The sequence below is a fragment of the Nelumbo nucifera genome, chromosome 1 (genome assembly GCF_055504915.1).
Source record: "Nelumbo nucifera cultivar China Antique chromosome 1, China Antique-T2T, whole genome shotgun sequence".
Lineage (NCBI taxonomy): Eukaryota > Viridiplantae > Streptophyta > Magnoliopsida > Proteales > Nelumbonaceae > Nelumbo > Nelumbo nucifera.
In genome coordinates, this window is record NC_142649.1 from 213,396,751 (window position 1) to 213,416,067 (window position 19,317).

The window sequence follows — 19,317 nt, forward strand, 5'->3', positions numbered from 1 at the left end:
ATAATATCCAAACTTTCTGCCTAATCTTCCTAGCTGCCTTCTTTCATTCTGTTTCTTCCCCATTCTTCTTTCCTCTACCTTCACGTAGGAGTAAGCACTCGCTCGGAAGAGTGCTGGAGCCGATACAAGGCCGTATCAGGACTTATGGTCAATAAAAAGAGAAATTTTTGCTGCGTGGTCATCCAAACAAGTGAAGTAATAAGCGAGAATAGAGGATAGGGTAAACATAGTTATAGTATTATTAATACGTAATTTGTACAAGAGGCCGTTGCTTCTTAATTGGAAAATACTTGCACAATTAGCTTGGTCAAATAGAAATCGTCTTTGCATGATTCCCAACAAAATCATCAAATAACTGGAAGGAATCCATTAGAATGAATTGATCAGAGTTGTCAGACTGAAGCCAATTAAAGTTAAGTAGAAATTCATAAGATGAAATAGTCAAATAAACAAAAAGGTTTAATAGAAAAAGAATCTCAAGAAATTGTATTAGGCACCATATTGTACCCAAAAGGATGACACATTGGTAAGGCATAAAACAATATGCTATTTCCTTTTTGACATAATTCAAAGACCATCCAGTGGAACAGTCATAAAATCTTTGGGGAAGTAATCTGAAATACATTCAGGATTATCTATTGTACAAGGTATTTCTGTATATACACGTTCAAACAATATTGTTTTATATTCTGTGATAAAAAAAGCTTCATACTATTGTATTAAGTAAGAAACCAAAATCAATTGAAAAAAAAAAGTTTAAATGAGAAATGCCATGCCAAATCTCCTTTCCTTCACATTTGCTGCCCCAACAGTTATACTGCCACGTCACCATTTCATGCTACTGTAATTTACATATTATGGAGCAAGTACTTCTCAGCGGAGATAATTATGATCATAATCATAATGATGATGATGACAATGATAGCACATTATAGAGCCTGCATGGACAGGAAATCCCGACAATTATAAAGGCAACTGAAACATGCATCATCCAACGAATACTCAAAGGCTAAAGTCATGCTGTGTTTACAATAAATACAAAGAATGATGGTAGAATACACCATTAAACATGGAACACAAACTTTGACCTCCCAAAGAATTCTAACTCAGCATAAGTTTAGTGGTTGGAATTTCCTTTGTAACTAAGGGCTTACTTTCAGGTGAAAATATCCACAATGAAATTGCAGGAGTGTTGATAGGGGACTTCAATCCCTGGTACCATGGCACATGACAAACTTAGGATTCTATGGGTTTGAACCTGTGAAGTCCTAGTAGGAGGTACACCAATCACAGAAGCAACAGGCCATTGGACAAACCCTCTGATGTCAAATAAGTCTTGGTTAGATATTTAATGTATGGCAGATTTGTTTACATGGGAAATACACATGGAGAAGGTGCCAATGAAGTTCACATTAGCTGAATAGGACTTCATTTCTTGGTCCTATGACAAGAATGGTAAGGTTGCATATTTTCAAGGTTATCTTGCAACTTTTTTAAGAATGAACAGAAGTGGGGAAAAACTGTAACCAGTTCGACTTCCAAGTATATTATGCTGACAAGGTCCTGCCACATGATCAACAATTTAATGAAAAATGTGTCCCTACTGTTGCAGTTTACTCTGCCTGATGCATGATAACAAGAACAGTTACTGTACCAGTTGAGCAGATGATATAGTTGAAGCTCCAGTGAGTGGTGGAAAAGAAGTAATGACACAGACTTGGTGGTTCAATGTGGCAACCTTGGGGTCTGAATTCCCTAAGACCTAAAACCAAATTATCATCATCAAAGAAGACCCAAAACCAAATAAACAAATAAATATTAAATACTTAATTAGCTGAACGTAGAAAAGTTAAATGAGACAGCACTGGAAAGTGATACCAAATTTCATGCCACTAAGTAGCTACACATCCTTCAGCGTTTAAAGCACTTTGTGCTTGGTTCTCCACCATGATGTTTTTCAGAATGCTCTGCAAGAACTTTCTCACTTTTCCTTTTAGTTTTCCTTTTCTTGGTGGGGTTCTTTACTGAAAACTTTTAAACTGAACGAACTTAACAATTCCATCTCCACCGCACGTAAGAAAACCATGAGAAAGGATGAGGATATCTGTAATTGCTGCCTGCATCATGAGCAAGAAATATGACTTAATGCAGTCATAAAGATACATAACTAACTGCTTTAGTAAAAATTATGATTCCATTTTTTCCAACAATTTTCATACATGTATAGATTTTCTATTCCACATTAAATATAAAAATGAAAGATGAAATGACAACCAAAGAGGTTACCTGACCAATTCCGCCAAAGCCACGGGAGCTCGGCTGCAGAAAGGTGTGCCTTCCATGCAATTTTGGCCAATGGAATATCAACTTGGCTCTTTTAGCATCCCAAAGTTTGACATCTCCATCTTTACTTCCCGTTAAGAATAAACTTGTATTTGGAATGGTAGATATCCTTGTTACACTCCCTTCACTCACATCAAATTAAATCCCAAATCAAATAAAATTTTCATGCAGTTTAGTTATTACTAATAATCACATAAAAAGAAGTTAAAGTACCTAGGTGAGCTTTTGGTATGTACCAAAGCATCCCATTCAGGCTTTGTTCCCCAGATTTGTTGGAAATGCCCGAGTCTGTATCATGTGGTGAAGACCACTTGATATTTTGCTCATTAGTATTAGAAAGTCTGTGCCTCTTGGTCCTTCCAGTGGCAATAAAACGGAAGTCATGAACTCCAACATCGCCACCCTTTCCCCCAGTGACAATAAGGGGAGAAATAGAACCACTTCCAATGTGATTATCAAACACGGAAAGAGAACGTGCACCACCTTCACATGAACAGGTAAAACATAAGCACAATTACATAAATTAAAATAAAAGAATAAATCCAAAAAATGACGGTAATACGGACTGATAGTTGTAACCATTGAATCATATGGTTAACTAGAGAAATAATATGTTTAGTTTCTATAATCTCACCTTTTGATGCATATCCTAATTTTCTCTTGGTGCTGAGTTAGACACATCACATTTCTTTTTTACAAGCTTGCACATCCCAAATGATAAGGCAAAAAGATAGCTCTAGTTTATTGTGACAGATAATTAATACAGGGTTTCTTTTGTCTTCTAAAGGTACTCTTACCCTATACTTAAGGTGTGCCAATTTTTCAAAAATGGAAGCTGCAAAAAACACCATGCTTTCTCATTTCATTTTTTGTAACTTTTATGTGGTTAACTAGAGAAAACACTGTAATTTGGCAAAATTGTCTTACATTTAAAGACTTTCAAGTCTGAAACTCCTATGTAGACAAAGTATATAACTTGTTGTCTTTTCCTTTGTAAAACTTAGTATTACACAATCCTCTCTCCCTTTGGGTTTATTTCAGCTATTTTTTTTTTTTTATCTGTAAAGGTAAAAACAACGTGCACCCAATTCATATATTCATATATTCATTTTATGATCTTTCAAAGAGGGAAAAACCTTCATGGCATATTAGAGAAGCCTGCGATGTGGAAGATGGAGCCAACGTGTCCCATATGACTACATTAACACCATTAGAACTATATCCAGCTGCAGCAATTATTGACCCACTTGGAGCCACATAAGAAGCATCCCTGCAAATTGCAAGCAATATAATGTTCATCTTAAAAGCTACTTTAGAGCATAATCTGAAAAATGATTGACAGATGGACAATAGGGAAGCTGACCCTAAATAGTTGGGATTAAGGGGGCATTTGGTAGCACTAAACTTATATCAATTCAGACTATATAGTAAATGGAGCATCCCTTAGATTGACAACATCTAAAAAATAATAATAATAAAAAAAAGTAGGATGATGAAAATCACCAGATTAGCATTTGATAGCAATCCTGAACAGATAGTAGTTACCACCTGGATACTGTGACTTTGAACCTAATGGCTTATTAAGTGATTGGATAGAATGATGGTATATGTAGTTATACTTAATACTTATTAGAAAGGGACAAGATAATTATAAATTTAACTTGAATCACCCTCCGGCCATTTACTAAGTAGATACATACGATGCATGACTGTTAAAGCAGAGAGCTGATTCTGTTGGGCAGACATTGCTTCTTCCCCCAACCTCAAGTTGCCATGTGCATACAGTACCATCTAATGCAGCAGTAGCAAATCTATGTCCACAATGGTCAAACTTCAATGCTGATATTGATGCGAGTGCATAGGGTGGAGGAATATTTGCAGCAGGCAGCACACCATAGGTTGCAGTAGCTCTGTCCTTGCCAAACTGTACATATTAAATCTCAAAACGATGAAACAAGGGCATCTATTGTGTAGTGAGAACAATAAGGAACTCATGCAGATTTTAGGAAAATATGAATGACATATTGAACAAAGTATAGTAACATGGCTAATGATTTGCTTTATATATGATTTCATAACATAGCATATATATATATTCCCATTTGATTATTGGAGACATAAAAGCAATATACAGGTACCCATAATATCCATCTCATGAGGGAGATTCTTAATTAGTCACAATGAACAGTTGGCTTTCCTGTCACACAGTGGAAGGATACAGGGTGAAAATGTTCTCCAGAATCATAAGAAATTAATTTTGGCTGTTACCCAAATATAGCCACCTATATATCACATCTAGACAGGACATAGAACTTGTTGTACCTACAGAACAAAGTTTGTCTGCTATTTAACTAACTATTCGGTTCTGTTCTTTGGTAGGAGATATTGCCCTAGATAGAGTAGAATAGCAAAACATTTGTGCAGCCATATGCAAGTGATATGAGGATCTTTGAATGATGCTACAGTGATTCAAATGCACAATAAGATGAAAATTATTTTATATTCTATACTCTTCCTGAATTTTATATGAAACTGAAACCCTGCCCAGGCTTGAAATTCCTACAGTGTGTATGTGATGTAGGAGCCAAAGAGCCAAATTGGGATTTTCTATTTTTTTTTTTTTTTTGTAATTTGATGGTAGGACCATGGGAGTATTTTGATCACTTTACATATTGTGTATAGAGCTGGCCTAGTAGTTTGATTTGTCTAGTCATAGTTAATTTGAGTTTAGAATTTTTGGAGTTGATTTAATCATTTAGGAACTTTGTTTTCTTATGATAGTAGCAATTCTATAACTTCTATTTAATCATTTAGGAACTTTGTTGGACACATGTTTAACCGGGCCAGTGGCTGGACTGGAGGCCGTGAGTCAGGGGGAGGCCGTGGAAAAGGAAGGGGTAATGCTCAGAGAAAATGTACACATTGTGGCTTAGAGGGGCACACAGTTAATTTCTGCTATGATTTGCGTGGTCCACCCAACACTTGGGCTAACCATGTTACATCTAAGAGTAGTAGCACAATTACTGAAAGCCAGCAAACTGCACCAACCCCCTCCACACCCACTTGTGCTTCCGGGCAGGAAATGGTGAGTGTACCATGGGCAATATATGAGCAGTTCCTTCAAACATCTCAGCAGAACACAGCCACACTTGCCCATTCAGGTATGACTTGTTTAGCTTCCAAAGCCTCACCCTGGATCATTGATTCTGGCGCCTCGGACCATATGTCTGGGACTCCTGATGTATTTTCTTCCCTTTCTCGCACCTCCACATCTCAGACAGTTACACTTGCTAATGGTTCTACATCTCCTATTTGTGGTGTTGGTGATGTTGATCTCTCCTCATTGTCTTTAGCATCTGTTTTATATGTTCCTAAGTTCCCTTTTAACCTTATGTCTGTTAGTAGATTAACCAAGTCCCTTAATTGTTCTGTAACCTTCTATCCTTCTTCTTGTGTGTTTCAGGATCTCAAGACGGGGACGAAGATTGGTGGAGGGCATGAAGCCGGTGGTTTGTATTACCTTGATGGTGGTGGCCCCCCAGTGGCTTTTTCAGTCGTCTCTTACTCCTCTCCAATGGCACTGCAAACTTGGTCATCCCTCTCTCAAGGCTTTGAAGCTGCTAGTTCCTTCCTTGAGTCATCTTTCATCATTAGATTGTGAGTCATGTCAGTTGGGAAAACATCATCGAGTCTCATTTAGTCCAAGAACTGATAGTCGTGTCTCAAGTCCTTTTGCTTTAGTTCATTCTGATGTATGGGGTCCAGTTAAAGTGGTGTCATACAATGGGTTTAAGTATTTTGTAATCTTTGTTGATGACTTTTCAAGGATGACATGGATCTATCTTATGAAAGACCGTAGTGAATTGTTCTCTATTTTTCAGAAATTTCATGCTGAAATATGCACTCAGTTTGGTGTTCATATGAAAATACTTCGCACCGATAATGCCAAAGAATACATCTCCTCATCATTTCAGCAATACCTAGAACATCATGGAATAATTCATCAAACTTCTTGTGCCTACACCCCGCAACAAAACGGTGTAGCTGAATGGAAAAATAGACATCTTCTTGAAACTGCTCGGTCCTTGATGATCAATATGCATGTCCCAAAGCACTTTTGGAGTGATGTTGTTCTTACATCCAGTTTTTTAATAAATCGGATGCCCATGTCAATCCTTGGAAGTCAATCCCCTTTCTCTGTGTTGTTCCCCACTTTGTCTCCCTTTCCTCTCACCCCAAGAGTCTTTGGCTGTGTTTGTTTTGTTCAGCACTTGGGGCCTGGAGTAGACAAGCTAGATGCTTGGGCTACGAAGTGTATTTTTCTTGGCTACTCAAGGATTCAGAAAGGGTACAAGTGTTATAACCCTAAGTTTCATAAATCGTTTGTGTGCCCTGATGTCACCTTCTTTGAGTCAGTTCCTTTTTTCTCCAATGCCGGGGTCTCTTCTTCTCCCTCTGTGGTTCCTCTTCCTATTCCGGTTGTGGACCCCCTTCCCGTAGCTCCCACTCCTACTGCAGATGCACATCATATGCCAGTTACTACAGAGAGGCCGCCAATTACTCAAGTGTATACTCGCAGAAGTGCTTCGGCTCCTCCTCCACTTCAGCACCCGCCGACAGATCCTGCTACTGCTCCTTCTCCCTCAGATCTTCATCTCCCTATTGCTTTGCGGAAAGGTAAACATACTTGTACTTCTCATCCCATTTCAGACTATGTTTCCACTGCTCACCTTTCTGCTTTTCATTGCAAGTTTATATCATTACTCTCATCGGTTCCCATTCCCAAGACTGTACAGGAAGCCCTTGCCTCTCCAGGGTGGCGGCAAGCCATGGAAGAAGAACTCTCTGCTCTACAACATAATCATACGTGGGAACTCACCACCCTTCCTCCTAGTAAGCACACTGTTGGGTGTAAATGGGTCTATACAGTGAAGCATCCTCCTGATGGCAGTGTGGAACGATTGAAGGCACGGTTAGTGGCCAAGGGCTATTCTCAGTTATATGGTGTGGACTATATGGAGACATTCTCTCCTGTGGCTAAAATTGGTTCAGTTCGGGTGTTGATCTCATTGGCTACTATGTATGATTGGCCTCTCCTACAACTTGACATAAAAAATGCCTTCCTACATGGTGATCTTGTTGAGGAGGTGTATATGGAGCAACCACCAGGGTTTGTTGCTCAAGGGGAGGCTAGTAAAGTGTGCAGGCTCAAAAAGGCAATCTATGAACTGAAACAATCTCCTCGTGCATTGTTCGGCAGGTTCAGTGAAGTGGTGAAGGCCTTTGGGATGAAACAGTGTCAGGTTGATCATTCCGTGTTTAGCTATAACTCAAAAGATGGAAAAATCTTGCTAGTCGTGTATGTGGATGATATTGTCATAACTGGAAGTGACAGCAATGGAATTGACAGGCTGAAAGAATTCTTACAGGACCACTTCAATACGAAAGATCTGGGGAAGCTAAAGTATTTCTTAGGAATAGAAGTTGCGAGGTCAAAACAGGGGATCAACCTATGTCAGAGGAAATATGTTCTTGATCTACTTGAAGAAACAGGGTTGTTAGGTGCTAAACCAGCAGAGACTCCTATGGAACTCAATGCCAAGTTAAGTGTGGATGCAGGTGAAGAGTTTGATGATCCTGGAAGATACAGAAGGTTGGTGGGAAAGTTGAACTACCTGACCATTACCCGACCAGATATATCATTTGCTGTGAGTGTGGTGAGTCAGTTTATGCAACATCCCCGGGTTCCTCACTAGGAAGTTGTTCTGAGAATTGTTAGGTACCTAAAGGGTGCTCCAGGTCGTGGTTTGTTATACCAAAAAGGAGGACCTCTTGAGATAGTAGGGTACACAGATGCTGATTGGGCTGGCTCTATATCAAGCAGGAAGTCAACCACAGGGTATTGTACCTTCCTGGGTGGCAACCTTGTAACTTGGAAGAGCAAGAAGCAAACAGTGGTGGCAAGAAGTAGTGCGGAAGCAGAGTACAGGGCTATGGCCCATACCACATGTGAACTAGTATGGCTGAAGAACCTACTACAGGAGATGGGTTTCTCAATTGACAAACCCATGAAACTATACTGTGATAATCAAGCTGCTGTTCACATCTCATCCAATCTTGTCTTCCATGAAAGAACTAAACATATTGAGGTGGATTGTCACTCTGTGAGAGAGAAAGTGATAAGTGGGGTAATAACTACATCTCATGTGAGCTCAGGAAATCAGTGGGAAGATATCTTCACAAAAGGATTGTCTCGGGGAAGAATAGATTACATTTGTAACAAGCTGGGACTATATGATATATACTCTCCAGCTTGAGGGGGAGTGTTAGAATGCTCGAGTCAGGGGCATTTTGGTCATTCTGGTGTATCTTATTGAAAGTGAAATGTCTATTGTATCTGAGTTTAAGTTATGTGTCCCATCTTCTATGAGGGACAAAATTGTCTTTCTTGTAACTCAAGTTTTTCATGAATAAAAGTCAAGTGGGTCGGCTAGGAGAGTGACTTTTGAACATCCTCTCTTCTAGTCTGGCCGAACACTCTTCTCCTCTCCTTCTTTCTCTTTTCTTTCTTCTTTCTTCTTCTCTACTTTGACCTAGAAACAACTAGGGTTTATTCACACCCTCCAAAAGGTACTAGTAGAAACTGGGTCCCTGTCGCTGACAATAGATTCCGGTAACCCGTGTAAACGAAAAATGTGAGTGAAAAAGACATGGGCGATAGAAGTAGCGTTGTACGGATGAGAAAGAGGGATGAAATGGGCGTACTTAGAGAAGCGATCCACCACTACATAAAGAACTGATTTTCCCCCAACCTTGGGCAGTCCCTCTATGAAATCCATGGAAATATCAGCCCATATCTGCGTTGGGATCAAAAGGGGCTGAAAAAGACCAACTGGATGCAGATTTTCCCATTTGTGTTGTTGACAAATAGAGCAGTTTTGTATAAAGTCCCTAATAGAGGCCTTCATACCTTGCCAATGGAAATAAGCTTGGACGCAATACAGTGTTTTCTGAATGCCTTCATGGGTGGAGTTATGAATATTGGAGATGATGGAGGGAATCAAAGAGGAATCAGCCGGGAGATATGTCCGACCCTTATACATTACAAGCCCATCTGTAAGGGCCCAATTGGAGTTTGCAGTTCCAGACTGAATTTTCTGAACAAGAGTCGTCCACTCTGTTGATTGCGGCATCTCTTTCTTGATGTCATCCAATAAGGTGACTCGAGAACGTGAAATCCCACAAAGGAGCATAGTGTCCTCTTCACGCCTAGACAATGCATCTGCGACGCGATTTAAAGATCCCGCCTTGTAATCCACCCGGAAATCAAACCCAAGTAGCTTGCTAACCCAATGTTGTTGGGGAGAAGTAACAAGTCGCTGCTCCAACAAGTACTTGAGGCTATAGTGATCAGTTTTGACAACAAATGATCTTCCCCACATGTATGGTCTCCAGTGTTGGACTACTCTAGCTAACCCAATCAATTCGCGTTCATAGGCTGGCAATTTCAAATGACGATCAGCTAGTTTACGGCTGAAGAAAGCGATCGGGTGCCCTTGTTGCTGCAATACGGCGCCAATCCCTATTCCGGATGCATCACACTCAACTATAAACTCAAGATCAAAGTTCGGTAATTGCAAAACTGGAGTGGTGGAGAGGGCATTCTTTAAATTTGCAAAAGCCGTGTCAGCTGCATTGTCCCAATGAAAGGCATTCTTCCTCAGCAGGTTGGTTAATGGGGCAGCCATCATGCCATAATTCTGTACAAATTTGTGGTAATATCCTGTCAAACCGAGGAACCCGCGTAGAGCCTTGGCGGATTTGGGCTTGGGCCATTCTTTGATCGCTTGAATTTTGGAATTGTCCACTGTTACACCCTTGCCGTTAATGACATGACCCATGTAAAGGACCTGGCGCTCTCCAAAGGAGCACTTGGATCGTTTAAGGAAGAGCTTGTGTTGGCACAGTAGCTCAACAATAATCCTTAGATGATGCACGTGTTCTATCCATGTTTTACTGTAAACCAAAATGTCGTCAAAGAATACTAAAACAAATTTGCGAAGGTGAGATTGAAATACCTCATTCATTAAGGACTGAAATGTGGATGGGGTGTTTGTGAGACCGAACGGCATAACTAAAAACTCAGAGTAGCCATAATGAGTTCGGAAGGCAGTCTTCTCAACGTCTTCGGAAGCCATTCGAACCTGAAAGTACCCCAATCTTAGATCTAGTTTTGTGAAATACTAGGCACCATGAAGTTCATCCAACAACTCGTCCACAATGGGAATAGGAAATTTATCCTTGACAGTCTGGTTATTAAGCTCCCTGTAGTCAACACAAAATCTCCAAGTACCATCCCACTTTGCCACCAACAGGACCGGGGCTAAGGCAGATGATCCCCTGCTCCAACATTTCATCACATTGCCTTTCTATCTCATCTTTCTGCAGGTGTGGGTAGCGATATGGCCTTACTACTACTGGTTCTGAACCCGTCACCAGAGTGATCCGGTGATCGCAAGCTCGGGAAGGAGGAAGTCCTTTGGGTTCTTGAAATACTTCTTAAAAATCAGAGAGGACCCTTTCCATGGTTGCTGCGTGTGTCATTTCATCTTGGAGCACATGAACCTGTGGGTATTTGGCCTTCATCGTTAGGGCGTTGAAATCCCATAGGATTGGGCCTAGAGTGATCGACCATTTCACCCCAAGAACTACATCAAATCCATCCAAGGATAGCACAAACAAATCAACAAAGAAGGATTCAAAATTGACCTATATTTGGACTCCCTTACAGATGCCCAGGCTGTGTACTCTTTCACCGTTTGCTACAGCTACCTGCAGTCTCGGTTTGATTTCCATTGGCAGTTCCAACTGGAGGGTAGCTTGTTCACTTACAAAATTGTGTGTGCTTCCTGAATCAACCAGGATCAGTATTGTTTTCCCTGCTACCTGCGCTTGCAACTGCATAGTTTGAGAGGTTTTTATTCCAGTAATTGCGTGGAGAGAAATCTCGGGTTCCAATGAAGAGGGTTCATCCTCATCTTCCTCTTGTTCATCCACCAGGAGGCAGAAAAGTCTCTTGCACTTGTGCCCTGCTGAGTAAAGTTCATCACAATTAAAACACTGTCCCCTCGCCCTGCGTTCCGCCATCTCAGCCCTGAACAAGCGCTTAATAGGGGGTGCAACAACGCTGCTGCCCACACTGGATGCCGATCTGGAATTGTTGCTCGTTTGTGGTTTCTGTTCTCGGCTGGCTGCTGAAGATGGAGCCATTCCGAGTGGTTTCGGGGCTGCCCATGTTGTTTGAGGCCACCCTATATTGATACTTCCGTGGTTGAGTTGCAATTTTCGTTCAAAAGCTCGAGCCAAATTCATAGCAGTAACCAGATTGGGGGGATTTTGCATCTCCACATCCACCCTCAAAGTTTCCACTAATCCCATGGTGAACATGTCAACTTGTTGATCTGGTCGTACCGAAGATACTCTTGCAAGGAGGGTCTGAAACTGACGCTGATACTCAGCCATAGTTCCAGTCTGTTTGAGGTTGGTTAGTTCGCCTAATGGATTGCTTGTTAATGGGGGCCCAAATCTGAGAAGGCAGTAGGATTTGAATTGGGTCCAACTGAGCCCAGGTTCCTCCTGCTCCAATTTATAAAACCAGAGCTGCGCCTCCTTTGTCATGTGGAATGCAGCTAACCCGACCTTGTCCCTGTCCTCTGTCCGTTGGCTGCGGAAAAACTGCTCACATCTGTACAGCCATCCCAAAGGATCTCCAGCTCCATTGTAGGAAGGAAATTCCAGCCTGCTATATTTGGGAATGATCGCGGTTCCCTGGGCTACGACCTGTTGCTCGCCAGATGATTCTGCCATGTCTGGTCGGCGGCCGTCTGTGGTTGCAGCTCCTTCTGAACTCTTTTCCTTGCTGGAAAAATATAACTCCATCAAGCGCCTCAATTCTCGGACATCGTCCTTGATCTCGCGCACCTCCTTGCTGTTTTCCACGAGTTTGTGCTCCAGATCATGAACCCTAGTCTTCAATTGCTCAAAGTCACCCATGACGCCTTGTTTTGACACCAAATTGTTAAGGGCCCGTGAATAAGATCCCGTGCACCTCCTTGCTGTTTTCCCTTGTTTCTCCCTTTTCTCGAGGAACCTATCTTTAGCGCCTTAATGGTGATTTGTTAAAGAGATCACCAACTCTCCTCTGCTCTTTCTGGACTGAAAATATCGATAATTTTATTGAATATCATCTGCTCCTTTAAATAGGAAATTACAAGAGTCCTTTAGGAAAACTTCCTAACAAACATTTTCTCTAAATAGGAGATAATAATGCTACTAAATAGGAACACTGAATCTAGCTAAGAGATAAGATAAGAACACTGAATCTAGCTAAGAGATAAGATAGGAACACTGAATTTAACGCCCATTACTGCTGCTGTCTGCGGCTGTGTTTCTTTCCAATAAAAGCATCCGCAATATCATCCACCACACAAAACCACTCTTCAGTCTACAACCGGGAATTGATGGCAGTTGTATTAGCAGTTCAGCATTGGCGCTCCTACCTGCTAGGCCGTAAGTTTGTAATTAAGACTGATCACCAAAGTCTGAAATTCCTATTGGAACAACGGATCCTTTCTCCAGATCAGCAGCGGTGGGTCTCAAAGTTAATGGGCTTTGATTACACTTTTGAATACAAATCGGGAGCAACAAATAGGGTTGCGGATGCATTGTCACGTCAACCCAAACATGGAGTGGAGAACATACTCCAATTGCAGGTATTCCAACAACCCATGACAGCACTATGGGACCAATTAAGGGAGGCAGCCAACAGTGATAAGGAACTCCAAGCAATAAAGACACGGTTGTTGCAGCAAACAGGGGACAACCCGGGGTATGCTATCCAAGGGTCAGTGCTGTACTATAAAGGTAGAATGGTGTTACCAGCGGACTCAGCACTTTCACCAGAACAAAGCCGAGACAATGGTTCAGCTGGCTGCATTGGGCTGAATGGTGGTACAACACTACCTATCAAATATCGGCTGGGATGACCCCTTTTAGGGCATTATATGGTCGTGTTCCACCCACACCGATTCCCTATGAAAAGGGCTCCACAGCAGTAACTTCACTAGAAGAACACCTGCTAAATCGAGACAACATTCTACAGGAACTTAAACAGAACCTACTCCGGGCCCAACAATGGATGAAACAATCATATGATAAACACCATAGGGAAGCACACTATCAAGTTGGTGATATGGTTTACTTGAAATTGCTTCCCTACAAGTTGCTTTCTGTACAAAAACAGAGATGGAACAAACTGGCACCTCGCTACTTTGGATCCTTCAAGATCTTGGAGAAAATTGGACCTCTTGCATACAGATTGGATCTCTCACCAGATTCAAGAGTGCACCCAGTCTTCCATGTCTCAGTTCTCAAAAAATGCTTGAAACCAGAGGCTATAACTCAACCACATCTTCCAAAATTCTCAAGTGATATGAACCTAGAAACAGAGCCGGTGCGTATCACTGATTTCAGATGGGTCAAGAAAGGCTCCCACATTGTTCCAGAAGCCTTAGTTGTGTGGTCACAACTACCAGAAGAGGATGCAACATGGGAACCCTATCTACAATTGCAACACCAGTTCCCCCATATTGACCTTGAGGGCAAGGTCCAGCTTAACCAGGGGGGTATTGATAAGACCAAGAGCTGTGGCAAACCAAGGCCTGTGCACGGGAATAGCCAGCATGCATACCAAGTTTACAAGAAAAGGGAGAAGCCACATCAGCAAGAATGTAGTCCAAGTGGCTGACTGTTAAAACAGAATAACAGTCCTACAACAAGCTGTAACCATCTTGTAACAGACTGCAACTGTAAACAACTTACCTGTCTATAAAAACCCGAAGAAGAAATAAAGAGGGCAATTCCATCCGAACAAATCTCCCTCTCTCTTTCTCTCTCTCCCTCTGAATCCCTTTTTCTTCCCCTCTCTCTGTTTCCCGTCAGTTTCCTCTTCCCTCACGAGCTTGGTTCACTCTACGAACCCTGAGTTAGGCAGCACCTAACAAGTTGGATGGTTCGAATTACTTAGGGTACAGGAGACTAACAGCTCCCGGTGGGTACAGGAGAACTATATGGTGATGACTTGGCTGTGTAATTCTATGCTGCCCCATATAAGTAAAAACTTTTTGTGGGCAAATACAACTAAGGAAATATGGGATGGGGTTGCAGAAACTTATTCACAGAGGGAGAATGTTGCTAGGACTTACCAGTTGAGAAATTATATTATTGCTACAAGGCAGGGAGATAGACCTATTGCTGTTTACTTCTCAGCCCTTAAAACCCTGTGGCAGGAGATTGACCATTTGGAGACAGTTGTTTGGGAAACCACTAAGGATGCAGCTGCCTACCAGAAGCTCCTAGAGAAGTATAGGGTGTTTGAATTTCTTGCTGGCCTTGACCCTGGATATGATATTGCAAGATAGCACATTCTTTCTAGGGATAGAGAGCAAGACAAATGTGATGATGAAAAATTTTGGGTTTGATCAATCAGCCATGGTTAGCACTGTGAGACTTAAACAAGGTGGAGACCGGGGTGGCAGTGAAATCAAGAAGGAAGACAAAAAGGATTTGATTTGTGACTACTGTAAGAAACCTAAACACACAAGAGATACTTGTTGGAAGCTTCATCCCCATCTTGTGCCGAATAGACTCAAAAATAAGAAGGGAAATGCTCACATGGCAGTCACTGGTGACATTCCGACCCCTCCTACTACAGCTACTCTGGAGTCTGTTGCAGCTGCTGCAGTAAGGGTCGAATTTGAGAGGTATGGGCAGTTTTTGAAACAGCGGGATACAACCAGTTCTAGTTCAGCAACAAGTGGACAGCTAGGTATAGGTGGTTCTGGTGGAGCACACTCTACTTCCTTTGCTCACACAGGTAGTTCACATGCCACTGCAAATTATGTTTCTACTTCAGGTAAGGAGGGACCTCCTTGGATTATAGATTATGGAGCCTCAGAGCACATGACCCATAGTTCCACTATTTTTTCTTCTTACCAGCTCTGTTCTGGCAAAGACGGGGTCTCCACAGCTAATGGATCTCATGTTCCCATTGCTAGGAAGGGGTCTGTCAAGATTAGTGATTCCATTTCCCTTCCCTTTGTCCTTCATGTTCCCAGATTGAGTACTAATCTGTTATCTGTTAGTAGTTTGATTAAAAACCTTAACTGTTTAGTAATTTTTTCTCCTGGTCATTGTATCTTGCAGGATCTGGATTCAAAGAGGACGATTGGGAGTGGTCATGAAGTGAATGGAATCTACCTCATGGATGTGCTTCCTCCTCATCAGAGTCATCATGTTAACAGGGATAGTGAGTCAGGGTCTGTGAGTCAGGTTATGCTTTGGCATAATCGTTTAGGTCATTTGCCTTTTTCTTCTTTGAATTTTTGTTTCCAAAGCTATTTGAGTCTGTTAGTTTGTCAAGTTTGGAGTGTGAAGGTTGTTAACTTGGAAAGAATTGTACACATTCCTTTAAATTTAGTAATAAAAGATGTTCATCTCCTTTTGATGTTATTCATTCTGATGTGTGGGGACCTTATCATGTTCCTTCTATGGGTGGTTATCGATATTTTCTCTTATTTGTGGATGATTTCTCTCAATATTCTTGGATTTACTTGATGAGATCCCGAGATGAGGTATCCTGAGTCTCTGACAAAGAATTTGAATTTCTCAATGACTTTTCTTCCTGGTAATTGTCTTTTGTACGATCTAAAGTAAAAAAGGACGATTAGGAGTGGTCGAGAGGTGAACAAAATCTACCTTCTAGATGAACTTCCGAGACATTAGAGCCACCATTCTAGTAGCAACAATAGTGGGTTAGAGTCAGTGAGTCAGATTATGCTCTGGCATAATCGTTTAGGTCATCTTTCTTTCAGTTCTTTGAGATGTTTGTTTCCAAATTGTTTGAATCTGTTCAGTCATCTAGTCTAGAGTGTGAGAGTTGTTTAGCTAGGAAAGCATTAGAGACATTCTTTTAAACCAAGTAATAAAAGTTTTTCTGCTTTTGATATTGTTCAAACTGATGTATGGGGACCTTATCATATTTCTTCCATGGGTGGTTGCCAGTACTTTCTTTTGTTTGTAGATGATTACACTTGGTATTCTTGGATACATTTGATGAGATCTCATGATGTGATACCCATTTTGGTACGATAGTTCTACTAGATGGTTCTCATACAGTTTGGAGTGAGGATTGAGATTTTCAGATCAAACAATGCTAGAAAATATTTTAAGAAGGATTTGGCTATGTATTTTTTGGAGATTGGGGTGATTCATCAAAGTAATTGTGCTTATACACCACAACCGAATGGAGTAGTAGAGAGAAAAAATAAACACATTGTGGAGGTGAAAAGAAGTCTTATGGTGCATGCTTCAATTCATGTTCATTTTTGGGGAGATGTAGTTCTCATAGCTATGTATTTGATCAACCATGTTCCTTCACACATCCTAGGGTTCAAGGTGCCATTCAACCTCTTATTTCCAGATGGGGAGATATTTCATATACCTCTGAGAGTTTTTGGGTATATTTGTTTTGTTCACATTCTTGGTCCTCATTGTAGGAAGTTGGATCCTAAGGCCAAGAAATGTGTTTTTCTCAGATATGCTCAAACCAAAAGGGGTATTGTTATGATCAAGTGCCGGGGAGCAGGTTTGTCACTATGGATGTTACATTTTTTTGAGTCTGCATTCTTTTTCTTTGGTAGTTCTCCTTAGGGGGAGTCTTTTGAGGAGGATACCTCACAATATGTTCCTCTTCCTATTCCTTCACCTGGTCCAACAGCTCCACCATTGGCTCCTCTAGTTCTACTTCCTGATCCACTATGATTTTCCTCACAGTGTTTTTAGCATCAATGCAAGAGGGTTGACTCCACACATGCTCTAGCAGGAGAACTTGCACCACTCATCGGTCCATCCAAGATTCCAAGTTCAACTGATACAGTTCCAGGTATTTCTCTTGAGCCTGTTATTTCCTCTAATCCCATTGATGATGTTTCTATACCTAACACTGATGTTGCAACTGATCTTGATCGTTTCATTGCACTTTGCAAGGGAAAGAGAATGTGTACAACCCATTGCATTTCACACTATCTTTCTTACAATGCCCTATCACCTTCCTATCAGGCTTTCCTTTCCTCTCTAGATTCTGTGTCTATACCCAAGAGTGCCAGTGAGGCACTCTTCAAACTTGAGTGGAGAACAACTATGCAAGAAGAGATGGAGGCTTTGATTAAGAATCAGACATGAGAGATAATTGATATTCCTACAAAAAAGGAGACAATTGGATGTAGATGGGTGTTCATTGTAAAGCACAGGGCCGGTTGTAGCATTGAGAGGTACAAGGTTGGTTACAAAAGGGTATACTCAAACCTATGGTATAGATTATTTGGAGACCTTTGCACCAGTGGCTAAGATGAGCTCAATTCGGATTCTCTTCTCTCTAGTAGCTACTTATGGTCACTCTTCCAGCTTGATGTTAAAAAAAATGCTTTCCTTCATGGTGATTTGCAGGAGGAGGTATATATGGACCTTCCGACCAGTTTCTATGAGGATGTTGCTGAAGAAAAAGCCTGTAGGATGAAGAAATCATTATATGGTTTGAAATAGTTACCTAGGGCATGGTTTAATAAGTTTAGGGGAGCATTGATTTGTTTTGGATACACGTAGACCCAGTCAGATCACACTCTTTGTGATAAGGAGAGAATCACTAGTGTCAGTATTGATTGTATATGTTGATGACATAGTTGTTACAAGAAATGATCAGAAGGAGATTGATGCACTCAAGAAGTTATTGCAACAAGAATTTGAGATTAAGGACCTAGGTGAATCAGTATATGCACCCAAGCATGGGATATTCATCTCTCAAAGGAAGTATGTGGGAAGATATTAGAGGATGGTGGCCCGACTACTAATATCTCCCCACATACTTCCTTTGAGAGATGAATATCCCATTCCCTATGAGTGTTGTGAGTCAGTATATGCATGTTCCTCGGGTGCAACACTAGGAAGCCATTGATAAGATACTTGCATACTTGAAGAAACATCCAGGCAGAGGAATTTTATTCTCAAATCATGGAAATTTGAAGTTGGAATCCTATATGGATGCAGAATGGATAGGGTGTCTAGATAACGGGAGATCCACATCAGGGGTATGCACCTTTGTGGGAGGAAATCAAGTTTCATGGAAAAGTAAAAAATAGTTAGTGGTGGCAAGGTCAAGTGCAGAAGCCGAATATAAATCTATGGCCCACAGTGTCTCAAAATTATTGTGGGTTAGATCCTTGCTGAGTGAGATTGGGTTAGATGCAAAGGAGTCCATGATGTTATATTGTGACAATCAAGCTGCAATCAATATTGCCCACAATCCAGTTCAGCATGGTAGGACAAACCACATTGAAGTTGACAAACACTTCATAAGAGAAAGGGTGACAGCTGGAGAAGTTTGCCTACCTTATGTTTCCACTGAGCAATTTAGTATTAAAGCTATTGGTCCTACATTAGCAAGTGCCTATTGAGGCTCAAATTAGCAAGATGAGATGACAAAGTGCCACAATTTAATATGCATATGGAGTAGATTTTTCTTTTAGTGAAGGAAATAAAATTTGATCACTAATACTCTTTTCACTTTTATATTTTGGAACAACCAGTCAATGATGATACAACACAAATGAGATGACATGAGAGAAAAAATGATGAGTAGACGAATGCAGTTTGATGGATTACAAAGGAAATGAGTTCAATAATAAAATAGGCTCACCAAATTTGTAAGGGATGAGTTGTATGTTCATATAGTTTGCAACTTTGTATATAACTCATGTACAACCTTTTATTTTGCCTATTTAATATAACACTAGTATTAGATAAGACAAAGTATCCATTATTAGACCAAAGAAAAAAGAATGAGCATTGAATTTGGCAATA

The 19,317-nt window shown here is 40.9% G+C and overlaps 1 protein-coding gene across 1 annotated transcript in view; it reads right to left on the bottom strand.

Annotated features, from left to right (window-relative positions):
* Positions 1-530: 530 nt before the first annotated feature.
* LOC104604752 (transducin family protein / WD-40 repeat family protein) overlaps positions 531-19,317 on the bottom strand; it is a 73,279-nt gene continuing 54,492 nt past the window's right edge. Inside the window, exons 12-18 of the mRNA XM_010269259.2 lie at positions 4,044-4,267; positions 3,480-3,613; positions 2,557-2,826; positions 2,287-2,465; positions 1,879-2,117; positions 1,655-1,762; positions 531-938 (exon numbers count right to left, since the gene is read on the bottom strand). Of these exons, the coding sequence (XP_010267561.2) occupies positions 2,022-2,117; positions 2,287-2,465; positions 2,557-2,826; positions 3,480-3,613; positions 4,044-4,267 (903 nt within the window). The 3' untranslated portion in view covers positions 531-938; positions 1,655-1,762; positions 1,879-2,021. The remainder of the gene's footprint in view (positions 939-1,654; positions 1,763-1,878; positions 2,118-2,286; positions 2,466-2,556; positions 2,827-3,479; positions 3,614-4,043; positions 4,268-19,317) is intronic.